The sequence below is a fragment of the Phodopus roborovskii genome, unplaced genomic scaffold (assembly GCF_943737965.1).
Source record: "Phodopus roborovskii unplaced genomic scaffold, PHOROB, whole genome shotgun sequence".
NCBI lineage: Eukaryota > Metazoa > Chordata > Mammalia > Rodentia > Cricetidae > Phodopus > Phodopus roborovskii.
Genome location: NW_026125052.1, coordinates 14,585,604 through 14,597,173, shown reverse-complemented (window position 1 = coordinate 14,597,173; position 11,570 = coordinate 14,585,604). Strand labels below are relative to the sequence as shown.

At 52.7% G+C, this 11,570-nt stretch overlaps 1 protein-coding gene across 1 annotated transcript; it reads left to right on the top strand.

Moving 5' to 3' along the window:
- Positions 1–260: 260 nt before the first annotated feature.
- On the top strand, positions 261–10,860 carry Ccr7 (C-C motif chemokine receptor 7). The gene is made up of 3 exons (XM_051176137.1): positions 261–338; positions 5,902–5,951; positions 8,651–10,860. Exons 1-3 carry the CDS (start codon positions 329–331, stop codon positions 9,725–9,727), a joined length of 1,137 nt encoding a protein of 378 aa, XP_051032094.1. The 5' UTR covers positions 261–328; the 3' UTR covers positions 9,728–10,860.
- The last annotated feature ends 710 nt before the right edge of the window (positions 10,861–11,570 follow it).

The window sequence follows — 11,570 nt, the reverse complement described above, 5'->3', positions numbered from 1 at the left end:
CCCCTCTCTGAGGCTCTCCAAGGTGCAACCAGGACCTTTCTGAATGTAAATAACCTATGATTCAGGGTCCTGTGACCTCTGAGTAGGCCTGTCCCTCTGTCACTCTTTTTATACCCTGTGGTCCCAGAAGACTCTAAGGGAGGGTTGTAGGAAGGAGCAGGGGTGGGAGGAGCATGGGTGGGAGGGGTGGGGTGGGAGGGGCAGGGATGAGGGTGGCTTCTCTCACAACTTAAAAGGGGCTCATACCACTTCCTCCCAGACAGGGGTAGCTGGAGCCAGAGACGCAAGTACAGCCTTCCTGTGTGACTTCAGCTGCCCAGAGAGCATCATGGACCTGGGTGAGTAAACCCTCCTCATGCAAGAAGAAGTGAACTTTTGACACAAAACCAGACTCTAGGCAATGAGTGTGGGGTGGGGAAAGGGGTCCTGAGGGGACCCTCCAGACCCAGGGGAGGAAACAGCTACAGGTGCCAGGAGGGATAAGGGAGCCAAGTGGCATCTTCTCAATCATCAGGCAATGAAGAGTGTGGCAGGCTGACCCTGTGGACCTGTATAGACTGTTCTCTGATGGGATGATGGGTGATGGCGTCTGGTACCTCAGGATACCCTGCTCCCTCTCTGAGTCCCTCTTTTCTCTCCTGTTAAACTAGGATTTGGATATAACCCATGGGGTTATATGAAGGAATAAATTGAAGGGGACAGTGCTGTGTGTCATGCAATACAAATACAAGCTGAAGCTTCTGTCTGTCTCTCTGTTTCTGTCTCCCTCCCTCCCTCCTACGCATCCCATTAGCCTGGTGCCTCTTGCAAGGATGAGTGACTAACATGAAATTGCTTGGCCAGGGGGGCGTTCCACATAGATAAGCCATAGCCAGACCTCGGAGCACAGCACAGCCCCTAAACAAACCCTACCCACCACAGCCCAGCAGACTAGTGCCAGGGAAGTCCCAGGAGGCTCTGAGTAGGTAGACCAGCTCCAGACACCCTAGTTACAAATCTTAAATCTCGGCAGCAGAGTCAGACCCCACTGAGGCGAAAAGGGCCAGGTTCCTAGAGGGTTCCGCTCATCACCAAGTAAAGCACCATTGTGGCCTCAAAGCCACAAGGGGTTGACATTAAAAAGTGAAGGTTCCCTGGTGCTGCCCTCACACACCTCCCCACCACACCACAGCCTGCAGCGCCTTTATGCTATCTCTCCTGCCCAGCACTCACTGCACCCTGGGTCTGGATCCAGCTGTAGAAGGAATATAGCGGTGACCAACGCTGCTGGCTGTGAACTCAGGGGAAGCAGAGTTTGATTCTTACACCTCTGCCTCCCGGATGTTTCAGGGTGTAGTTAGAAAACATTGATGAGATGAGTGGGTGGGTGGATAGATGGATGATGGATGGATGGATGGATGATGGATGGGTGGGTGGAATCAATCACTCCAAGTGGGTTTTAGATTTTGAATATCTGTCTATTCCAGCTTGTCCTGCCACCAGCCTGCTTTCTAAACCTACTCCCCAGGTATCTACTTCCACTAGCCATAGTCCCAGAGTGCCCATGCCATCCACCAAAGGCCTTCTGCACCTTCCCTATATTAACCTCTAAAAGGTAACTCCCAGGATAGAGGAAAGGTTCTGAATTTATAGCCCTTGCCAATTTCCCTGTGTAAATTCTCCCATCCCAGTTGGTTGATTCAGGTCTAAATGTTTAACACATGAAGGGGATGGACACATGCCTTCCTGGCTCTGGGACATTATAGAGTATCTCTCCTGGACCAGGTTTGGGGATGCTAGACTCATGGCTTTGGTATAGGAGATGGGGCAACCTCTGGTCCTGGAAGAAGGGACAGTCTTGCTTTTTTACTCAACAGAAAAGCACCCCAACAGTTACCCCTGAACTGCTGGTGTGAGGGGAAACTGCTAAGAACCTTTGCTCAAAACAGACCCTGGGGCCGTTGGAAAGGCAGGGGATGGGCACAAAGAATATGTTTTTCATTCTCTGTCTGCCCAGCAGAGACAAGAGGTGGGTGAGGAGGCCGGGTTTCTGTTATACAAAATGAAAAACTCCAAGCCAGGGCTGAGCCGGCCTCTTTCATGATTTGAATGAGCAGCACTGAGGTGCCCTCCCACCTTTGAGAAATGGGACCACAGGTCTCAGCACAACTTCTCAAAGCAGAGATAAGGAAAAGGAACCCATGTGAAACTTGTGTATCACCCTCTGATCCAGAAACCTGGCTGTGGAGATGAACACTGCAGCCCAGGGTAGCTTGGGCTACCCCTTCAGGACGCTTTCTTCTGGTCACCCATGTCATTCACTGAGAATTTTATGAATAACTGGTCTGGTGGGAAGAGTAACATATATGTCAGCATGCTACCATGAGATACAGCACTGCCTGGGGCATGAGGACAAGATTCAAAACCAAAACAAGACCTTGAGCATTTGGTCGGGGAAGCGTTTATGTTGTGTTGGTGCAGGGTGTAGACGTTGTCAAGCCTAATAAAGAAGACATAAGGGCCAGGCTGTGCAGGAACTCCAGACTCTAGAGCCATCAGAAGTCAACAAGATAAATGAGGGACCCGAGAGTCGGCTGGCTCAGTCAGGAAACTGATTGACACACAAGCATGAGGACCTGAGTTGGGAGCCTCAGAACCTGTGTTTAAAAGCTGGTGGCAGCAGTGCACCCAAGTAATGCCAGCCCTAGGGAGGCAGAGACAGCAGGATCGCTAGGGCTCACTGGCCAGCCAGTCTTCAGAACTGTCAACTCCAGGTTCATGGGAGACCCTGTCTCAAAATAATAATAATAATAATAATAATAATAATAATAATAATAATAATGTGGTAAGAAACTGAGGATGACCCCTGATGCCAACCTCTGGCTTCCATGGGTAAACATCCACACATGCGCCTTGGGCTTGTAGTCAGTCAGCTCTGGTGAAGGCCATAGAGCAACAAGAAAGAGAAAAAGGTACAGGATAAGGAGAGTGGGGGAGAGTGGGTGTGCCAAAAAGGAAGCCAGGCTGGGACAATCCTCGCACCTGTACATCAGGGAGTCCACACATCATCCTAAAAGGGGTGGGAGCCAGCAAAGATTTTTTCCCCTTCCAATAGATGGGTAGGTAGATGAAATGTGTGTTTTGCAATGAATAAGGAACAACAAAGCCTTGGGTCAGGACAGAGTAGGGACCTGCTTCAAGATGTGTAGAAGCAACAGAAACGAGCAGCCAGTGGCAGTGACAATATAGAGAGCAAGAGTTGCCTGGATCTGTGGAGGACCACCTACACAGGAGGCCCATCAGAAATGTCACATGACTCCGCTGAGAGACCCAAACTAGACGTCTCATTCACCTTTCTAATCTATTTTTTAGTAGCTGTGTGACTCCAGACCTAAACGTCTCTGGGCCTCTGTCCTCTAGAATACAGAAGGAATACTGCTCGTAGCTTCCAAGATGTTGTGAGGAGAAGAAATGTACCAAGAGTGGCTAGGAGGGCGGTTCCCACAGCTCGAGGGCCAGTTGGGTGACCCTGGGGAAGCCTTGTGCTTCTGGCCCCTCGTGTGAGTGCCAGGACAGTACCCACATGTGGACAGTGCACTGCAGACGGAGCTCAAAGAGTACCGAGTGAGGGCTGGTACCCTCATGACAAGATCCCATCCGTTTTCACATCCCTGCCTCCCATCTGCTCTCTGGATCTCTGCTTCTGCCTCCTCCCTCACCCATGTCCCTACAGTGGCTGAGAAGATCCAGAGAAGACAATGTGTGAGGTGTCTCTGGGCCCAGATGATAGACAGCTATGATTTCCTGGGCAGCCAGGGGGCACTGAGGAAATGAGCAGGCGGGAGTTTTAGGAGCCCCAGGGAGAAGGTTTCCCAGGCTGAGGTGGGGTCAGGGGGGTGGGGCATCAGGCTGGAGTGCTAGGGAATTTTTCTTTCATCATACTGACTCTGCAAACCCAAGAACTCAGGAAACACCCAACACCTCAGTCAGTGGCTCCTCAACACCAACATTCCCAACTGCTACCCAAGGGTGCTTGCTTTATGACTATTGACAGGCAAGAGCCATGTGACTCACTACTACTGACCAGGTCCCTCTGCCACCACACATTCGAATTCCCCTAAGTTCCCCTGGTAAACTGCCTTGAAAATGGCCTGTCCTGGATCTACAGGATCCTGACTCACCAACCCCTCACCCCCACCCCATATCCATCATCCCTGGGATGAAACATCAGTTTCATTTATACACCTTGGAGCCCCTCCTCACAGTGTCTGCAAAGGGACAAGGACAGGATCCGGGAGAAGGGGCAGACAGAGTAAAACAGAAACAGTTCTTGTCACGACCCACCCCCCATCCCACACCGGGGAGTTTCTCGATGTCAGCTCTCACTGACAGTCAGATTGAGCTTTCTCTACATTAACCGAAAGACGTTGACGTGTTGAGAGAAACCTCGAACGCTGAACACCGAAATGAGTCAGGGGAGGGAGGGGAGGGCTGTGCATCAGACCGTGAGGAGTGTGGTTAAGCATGAACACGTGGCCCTGAGCAAGGGGGGCTCCATGGGTAATTCAGTTAGAAGGGGGGAGTAAGAGAGAGGACCTGTGAGGCCATGTGGTCCCGCTCCCAGCAGCAAATGTTCTAGTGCAAGCTGATGGCAAGGGGAGAGTGGCTGGCTGTCTCCAGAAAAAGATGGAGCTAGGGAGTCAAGGACTTGAAGTAGATGATTGGAGGCTCAGGGACCATGCTCAAGGATCTCTCCATCTTTACAGCTAGGAAATCTCTTAGGAGGGAGGCACAGTGTGGATAGACTTTATAACAGAGCTATGGTTTTTGGTGAGACATCCCTAGGTAGCATGAAGGAAGATGTGCAGGTTGGAAAAAACATTCATCCAGTAGTCTGATGCCCTTTCTGCCTGTACGAAGAATGGCCAAGCTTAAAATCCCCACCCTAGCTCTCTCAGCCTGGAGCACATGTGGGGCACCCTTGTGCCATGGAGCTCAGGCTCCAGCAGATGGTGCTATGGCCAAGGGCACATAACCTCTGGGTTTGTGCGGCTTCCCCAGCCTCCAGAGCACTCTCCCTCCTGTCCCTCCCCAAAGATGCCTGTATCAAAGTTCTACTCTGGTTTGGCCTAGGTGATATTCACATCACCCATCACAGAGACTGACTCTCCTGTGGATCTGAGGAACAGGGATTTCAGGGGCTGGAGAAGGGTCACAGTGGCAAAGAAGGCAGAGCGAGGGTCCCTGGCAGAGGTGGGGGCGGGAAGGATAAGATGTCTACATAAATTACTTTGCCAGTTGTCTCCTTGGTTAGGAGGACATACAGCCCAGGCTGGCCCAAGGCTCAGCCTTAAGCAGAATGAGGAGTTGTTCACGCCTGTTCTAACCAAGGGTCTCTGTCTAGCCCACCTCCCTTAGAACATTTGTGAGATTTCACATGTGGCTGTCCATACATCTGGACACCAGGAACTACTCCCCAGGCCAGTGGATCCTGCCACCAGTGCAGCACTGGGCATGTGTGCAAACACCCTGACCACCCAGGGCCTCCTCCTCCTGCATCGTGTGGACCCTTGTGTGGACCCTTGTGTGGAGCTAGCAGTCTTGAAGGGTTGTTGGGGTACAGTAGATTCTGCAAACCAGCAACAGCCTAGCTGGGCCAAAGCAGCCCGGTGGGGAGCTGTTCTGCTTTTTCCCCAGACCTGGGAATGGAGGAGAAAGGGAAGGAGGTGAAGACAGGGATGCCGGGCAGCAGGCCAGGTGTTCAATCACACAATCTGCTTCTGATGTTCTCTTTCAGCAAATGCGGTGCCTGGAGCCTGGGGTGGAAGTTCCCAGTGGTACCCCCACCCCACCCTTCGCTTTTCTTAATAACAGAGCATTGTCTCCACCAGGCAGTAACATCACCTCCTTTGTCTCCTACAGGGAAGCCCATGAAAAACGTGATGATCGTGGCTCTCCTCGTCATTTTCCAGGTGAGGCTTCCTGCCAGGGGTAGCGTCCCTCCTCCACATCCCCTCCCCAGCCAGGAGTGCTGGTAGGTGAATAGTTTGATAGAAGGGAAGGGATGGCCCAGACACAAACACCTGCTGTTTATTAACTGATGGCCACCTCCCTCCTGGGGGAGTTGAGGGTAGGGCAGACATTCTCTGGACTTCCTTTGTCCCCATTTAAATTAAAGCTCAGGGGAGAAGTGACTTACCCACACCTTTATCTCCTCACCTCCCACCTCCCAGACCTAAGAGACAGAAACACAGTTACTGCCTTCCTAGAGGGGCCTGTTTTGCACATAGGCAAATGTCCATCTGTGAGCTGGGGAAAGGACCCTTGGTCTGGCGATCTGCTTACTCTCCAGTCACCCAAAGTTGTCTCCGCCTGTCCTTCAGCCCAAGGTTCTCCTCATTCTTTGTGTTCTTTCACACAATGGCAAGCCATCTGGCCTGTCTGTGGGAAGAGGAGAGGGAGGAAGAGTGAGTGCAGCCTGGGACCCCGTGGTGAGGGTGGTGAATGGAGCACATATCTGAATTCTGCAGAGCAAAGAACCCGCTTCACAGTGCTCCATTCTCTGTCCCAGCCAGGAGGCGGAAAGTGTGTCCCATGAAGCGCCAGAGTCAGAGAAGCTGTAACTCCTAGAGTCAAGTTTCCTCTGTTGGAGTGGGAGCTCTCTGGGGGTGGGGGATGGCCAAGGCCAGCCTGGAGAAGCAATGCTTCAGGATTTGACTCTTCCCCCAGGTCCAGAGGCCAGAGCGGCAGCTTTCCAGGAGCTCAGGCCAGAGAGGCAGGCCCCACACTGGGCACTGTTCCCCAAACCCCATCTCAGAGGCCCCCTGGAGCTTGGGCTGGAGCCCTTAGCCTGGCCCCTTCCCCATCACCACTCCCACCCCTCCGGTACTGCTGGCTGGAAGGCCAGAGAAGGGTGAAGACATCTGTGGCTGGTTTTCGTCTTTCACTTGGGGGAAGGGGGGTTCAGACAGGGCCGGATGTGGTGGGGCTGTGGGCTGCAGAGGCGGCAAGCCTAGGTGGAGGGTGTGGAGCAGGAGCAAGGGATGGGGGAGGCAGCAAGCCTGGGGGCGTGTAAGAGCACACTTCACAGAAGCTGGGAGTTCTGTCCTCGGAAAAGGTCTAGAAACCCCTTAAATCCAGGGGCCTCAGTGAGGGGCCGAGCACAGTTAACCCTGACCAGGGCCCCCAGACTGCAGTCACACCTGGGCCAGGGGAGGAAGGTTGGTGCAACTGTTTCTTCTCAAGGTTACAGTGCCCAAAGAAAAGTTCCCAAACACCACTTTGTCCTCACCCTGTTGCCAGCTCCACAGTAATGGTGCAATCTGTGGACTGCCACTGAGTAGCTGACCGTCCCCTACCCAGTAGAGGAACCATGACCATTCCAAAGTAGGCCGTCTACACTACTTCCACTCCATCTACACTAGTCATCTACACACCACACGCGTGCACGCTCGTGCGCACACACACACACACACACAGGCAGCAGGCACCCCCTCCATTGATAAAATCACAGCAGCTGCTGAACCCTTCCCCCCACACACCCTGCAGCCCTGCAAAAGGGCTAAAAAAAAAGCCCAGAACAGCTGAGTCCCGCTGATTGGGATCTACCGGAAGAGAGGTGTGGGGAGAGGGTGGGAACAGAGGGAGAGTGGGAGAAGAGAACTGCTTCCTTCCAGAGGCACCAGCACCCTCAGGAAGGCAGTCACCTTGCAGGAGTACTGACATAGGCCCAGCCGTCCAGGGCCATTTGCATACACACTACCTGAGTGTAGTGGGTCCCGTGGAGCCATGACAATCTCCGTGTCTCATACCAGTGGTCCACGGTCACAGTGGTGGTCCCTCAACTGAAATTCTTCTCTTCCTGCTTCAGACCTTCCTTAACTTTGACTCTAACATAGCTTTTCCCCTCAAAAGCTGAAGCATTTTGTAGCCCTCCACTGCCCCACCCCCACCCCCAGAAAAACTTCACCAGGACCTAAAAGAGGCTCCAGAAGAAAGACACACATTCCCAACATCACAACATCATTGGAGAGTAAGATAAACCCTCTGTAGACATAAAGGGAGCCAGGATTGGGGGTCCCTACCTCACAACAAGGGAGCACAAGAGCCAGGACTTGTCTCCATCTCCCAGACAGGGAGAGGATGTATGTTTTCCGACTCAGGGCTCAGCAGACCCCCAAAGCCCTAGCGTCTCCCCAGTCTACCATCAGTGAGCATGAAACTGGCTGTCCCAAAACTTGACAAAAAAACAGACCTTTGCGACTGACTGATGAGCAGAAATGTGCCCCACATGCATGCCTGATACCTGGGGAGGTCAGAAGTGGGCATCGCATCCCATGGAACTGGAGTTACAGACAGTTGTGAGCCGCTGGGTGCTGGGAACCAAACCAGGTTTCTCGATGTGATTACCACATGCTCTTAACCGCCAAGCCAGTTCTCCAGCCCCATGTGCTGAAGCTTGAGATGCGCTGATTTCAAATCAAAGACTTACTCAGTGCTTAAGGGGGAAATAGAGATTCCTGGGCCCTGCCTTCCGAGATGCTAGGTCAGTGGGTCTAAGGTCGAAGAATTTGCAAGAAGTAGCAAATTTGTGCTGGAACTATTGTCCTACAGAGGCTGAGTCACAGCCAGATCCGGATTGCAAGCTAAACAGGTGTTTCTTCCTCCTCAGGTATGCTTCTGCCAAGATGAAGTCACAGACGACTACATTGGGGAGAACACCACAGTGGACTATACCCTGTATGAGTCCGTGTGCTTCAAGAAAGATGTGCGCAACTTTAAGGCCTGGTTTCTCCCTCTCATGTACTCGGTCATTTGCTTCGTGGGCCTGATGGGCAACGGGCTGGTGGTGTTGACATACATCTATTTCAAGAGGCTCAAAACCATGACAGACACCTATCTGCTCAACCTAGCCGTGGCCGACATCCTCTTTCTCCTGATCCTCCCCTTCTGGGCTTATAGCGCAGCCAAGTCCTGGATCTTCGGTGCCTACCTGTGCAAGTGCATCTTCGGTATCTATAAAGTAAGTTTCTTCAGCGGCATGCTGCTTCTCCTGTGTATCAGCATTGACCGATACGTGGCCATCGTCCAGGCCGTGTCAGCCCACCGCCACCGTGCCCGGGTGCTTCTCATCAGCAAGCTGTCCTGTGTTTGCATCTGGATGCTGGCCCTATTGCTTTCCACCCCAGAGCTGCTCTACAGTGGCCTCCAGAAGAGCTCCAGTGAGGATTTGTGGAGATGCTCACTCATCACTGACCATGTGGAGGCTGTGATCATCATCCAAGTGGCCCAGATGGTTATCGGATTCCTAGTGCCTCTGCTGGCCATGAGTTTCTGCTACCTTGTCATCATCCGCACCCTGCTCCAGGCTAGAAACTTTGAACGGAACAAGGCCATCAAGGTGATCATTGCTGTCGTGGTGGTCTTCATAGTCTTTCAGCTGCCCTACAATGGAGTGGTCCTGGCCCAGACAGTGGCCAACTTCAACATCACCAACAGCAGCTGTGAACTCAGCAAGCAGCTCAATATTGCCTATGATGTCACCTACAGCCTGGCCTGTGTCCGCTGCTGCGTCAACCCTTTCCTGTATGCCTTCATCGGAGTCAAGTTCCGCAGTGACCTCTTCAAGCTCTTCAAGGACTTGGGCTGTCTCAGCCAGGAACAGCTCAGGCAGTGGTCTTCCTGCCGGCATGTGAGGCATACTTCCATGAGCATGGAGGCTGAGACTACCACCACCTTCTCCCCATAGGGGGCTCCCCTGCCTGAACTACAAGGAACTCTCCCAGGGGCCCTAAGGTGGGGACTGGGCGAATTGCAAGGACTCAGGACCCACCAGGGAGCTGCTGAGGGAAGAGCAGTTCTGGCCAGTCAGGTGGACCTCAGGGCCAAAGAAACCACTTAACCCAACCCACGCTACCTCAACCAAGGCTGGAAGAGACATGGCCGAGAAATCAACACCCAAACCAGGACAGCTGTCCCCAAACTGACAGACAAAAGTGAAAGTTGAGAGGCCATCATGCCTCCCGGAGTGAAAGGTGTGGGGCTGGCCAACACCCTGGTGGAAACAGACTGTTGACCCTCTGCATGAACCTCCCAGCCTAACAAAATGGCCCTTAGATTTGAGGGCAGAGGTCACGTATTCCAGAGACTCAGGTTTTGTCTCCAAAACCAAGATGACAGAATCACTTCCCGGCTTTTGGAGGAAGCGGAGCCAAGGACTGGTCTGATTAACTCTGACTTAGTTCCCTTCTTCCAGCCTCCTTCTCCACCATCATCAAGCCAGCGAGAGATGGAGGTCTCCATGCTCCCTCAGAACACCACTGCCCCTCCTTTCTGCCCGCCCCGTGTCCCTCCCTTCTGGACCTCCTCAGTTCTCCCCAGGGAAGGGGTGGTGGTTCCTGCAGGCCAGGCTGCATCATCCCGCTGATCACAGTCCCAGCTGGATTCTGGATGGGGCTCTGGATGACAGTGGTCAGGTCTGTCCTCTAGGATGGGAGGGAAAGGCAGGGAGAAAGGTCAGGGGAGTGAAGGAAGGTGACCCTGCTGGCTGACAAAGGCCAGCAAGCTGCTTCTTCATTCTCTGTCAGCAACGGAAACCTTTCCTCATGTTCTGCTTTCGATTTATAAGAGCACACATTTTTACTCAGACACAAATAAAAAAATTTCCCTTGAGGAAACAACAACATAAAAAGAAGGGGGAAAAATTCTTCAGTAAATGGCAAGTGAGTGAGCTCTTTGGTAATCCCCCCCACTCCACCTGATGGCCCTGGCTCCCCACACTCCACAGCTTTCCTTTCTCAACACTCAGAAGCATGAGGTCACTGAGTGATTCCAGAGACACAAACGCAGGGGGCTGCATGAGGTGGGAAGAGAGTGAGGACAGGGTGTCCATCTGGAGGGGCCCAGGCCTGTGCAGGCAGTAGTCCACATGGAAGACGTCTCTGAGCAGAGCATGGAAAAACCAGGTTGTCCCAGGAACCTCTGTGCCTGGGAACTCAGTGGACCCCAGGCACCTTCAGACTTTCACACACCTCTCTGAGAACTTGTGTTTGGTGGGAAGCTCAGAGGCCACAGCATTCAGAGTAGGGGAGCTAGGATGAGGCAGGTGGCACAGACTGAATGGGACTTCTGGCTGGGTACCGGGGAGCTGGAACCATCCAGTATCCTCCTTTCTGGCCTCTAGTAACAGTGGCCCTCTCTAGTGCCTGTGTTAATCCACTCCTGTTGGCTGGGTAACTTATAAACAATAGAAATCTATTCCTGGAAGAGAGACAATGAGCATAAAGCTCGCAAGTGTTCTCTCACGCCCTTTTTATAAGGCATTAGCCCCATTTATCAGGGTGAAACCCTCACGACCAGCCAGCGACCTTCCAAGGACTCCACTACCATCACTATAGGGCTCAAGTTCCAATATGGGGCTGTTGGAGGAACTCCTACATTCAAAAGACAGCAGTATAGGTATCCATTGTGGAAAGCAGAGGGAGAGAACCAGAATCTGTCCACCCTCATCCCACCCCACAAGCTAAGCGTCCTTGTCATTGCTTCCCAGTGTCCAACCATAAACCTAACTTCTCCAAGCCAGACAGGCTAGC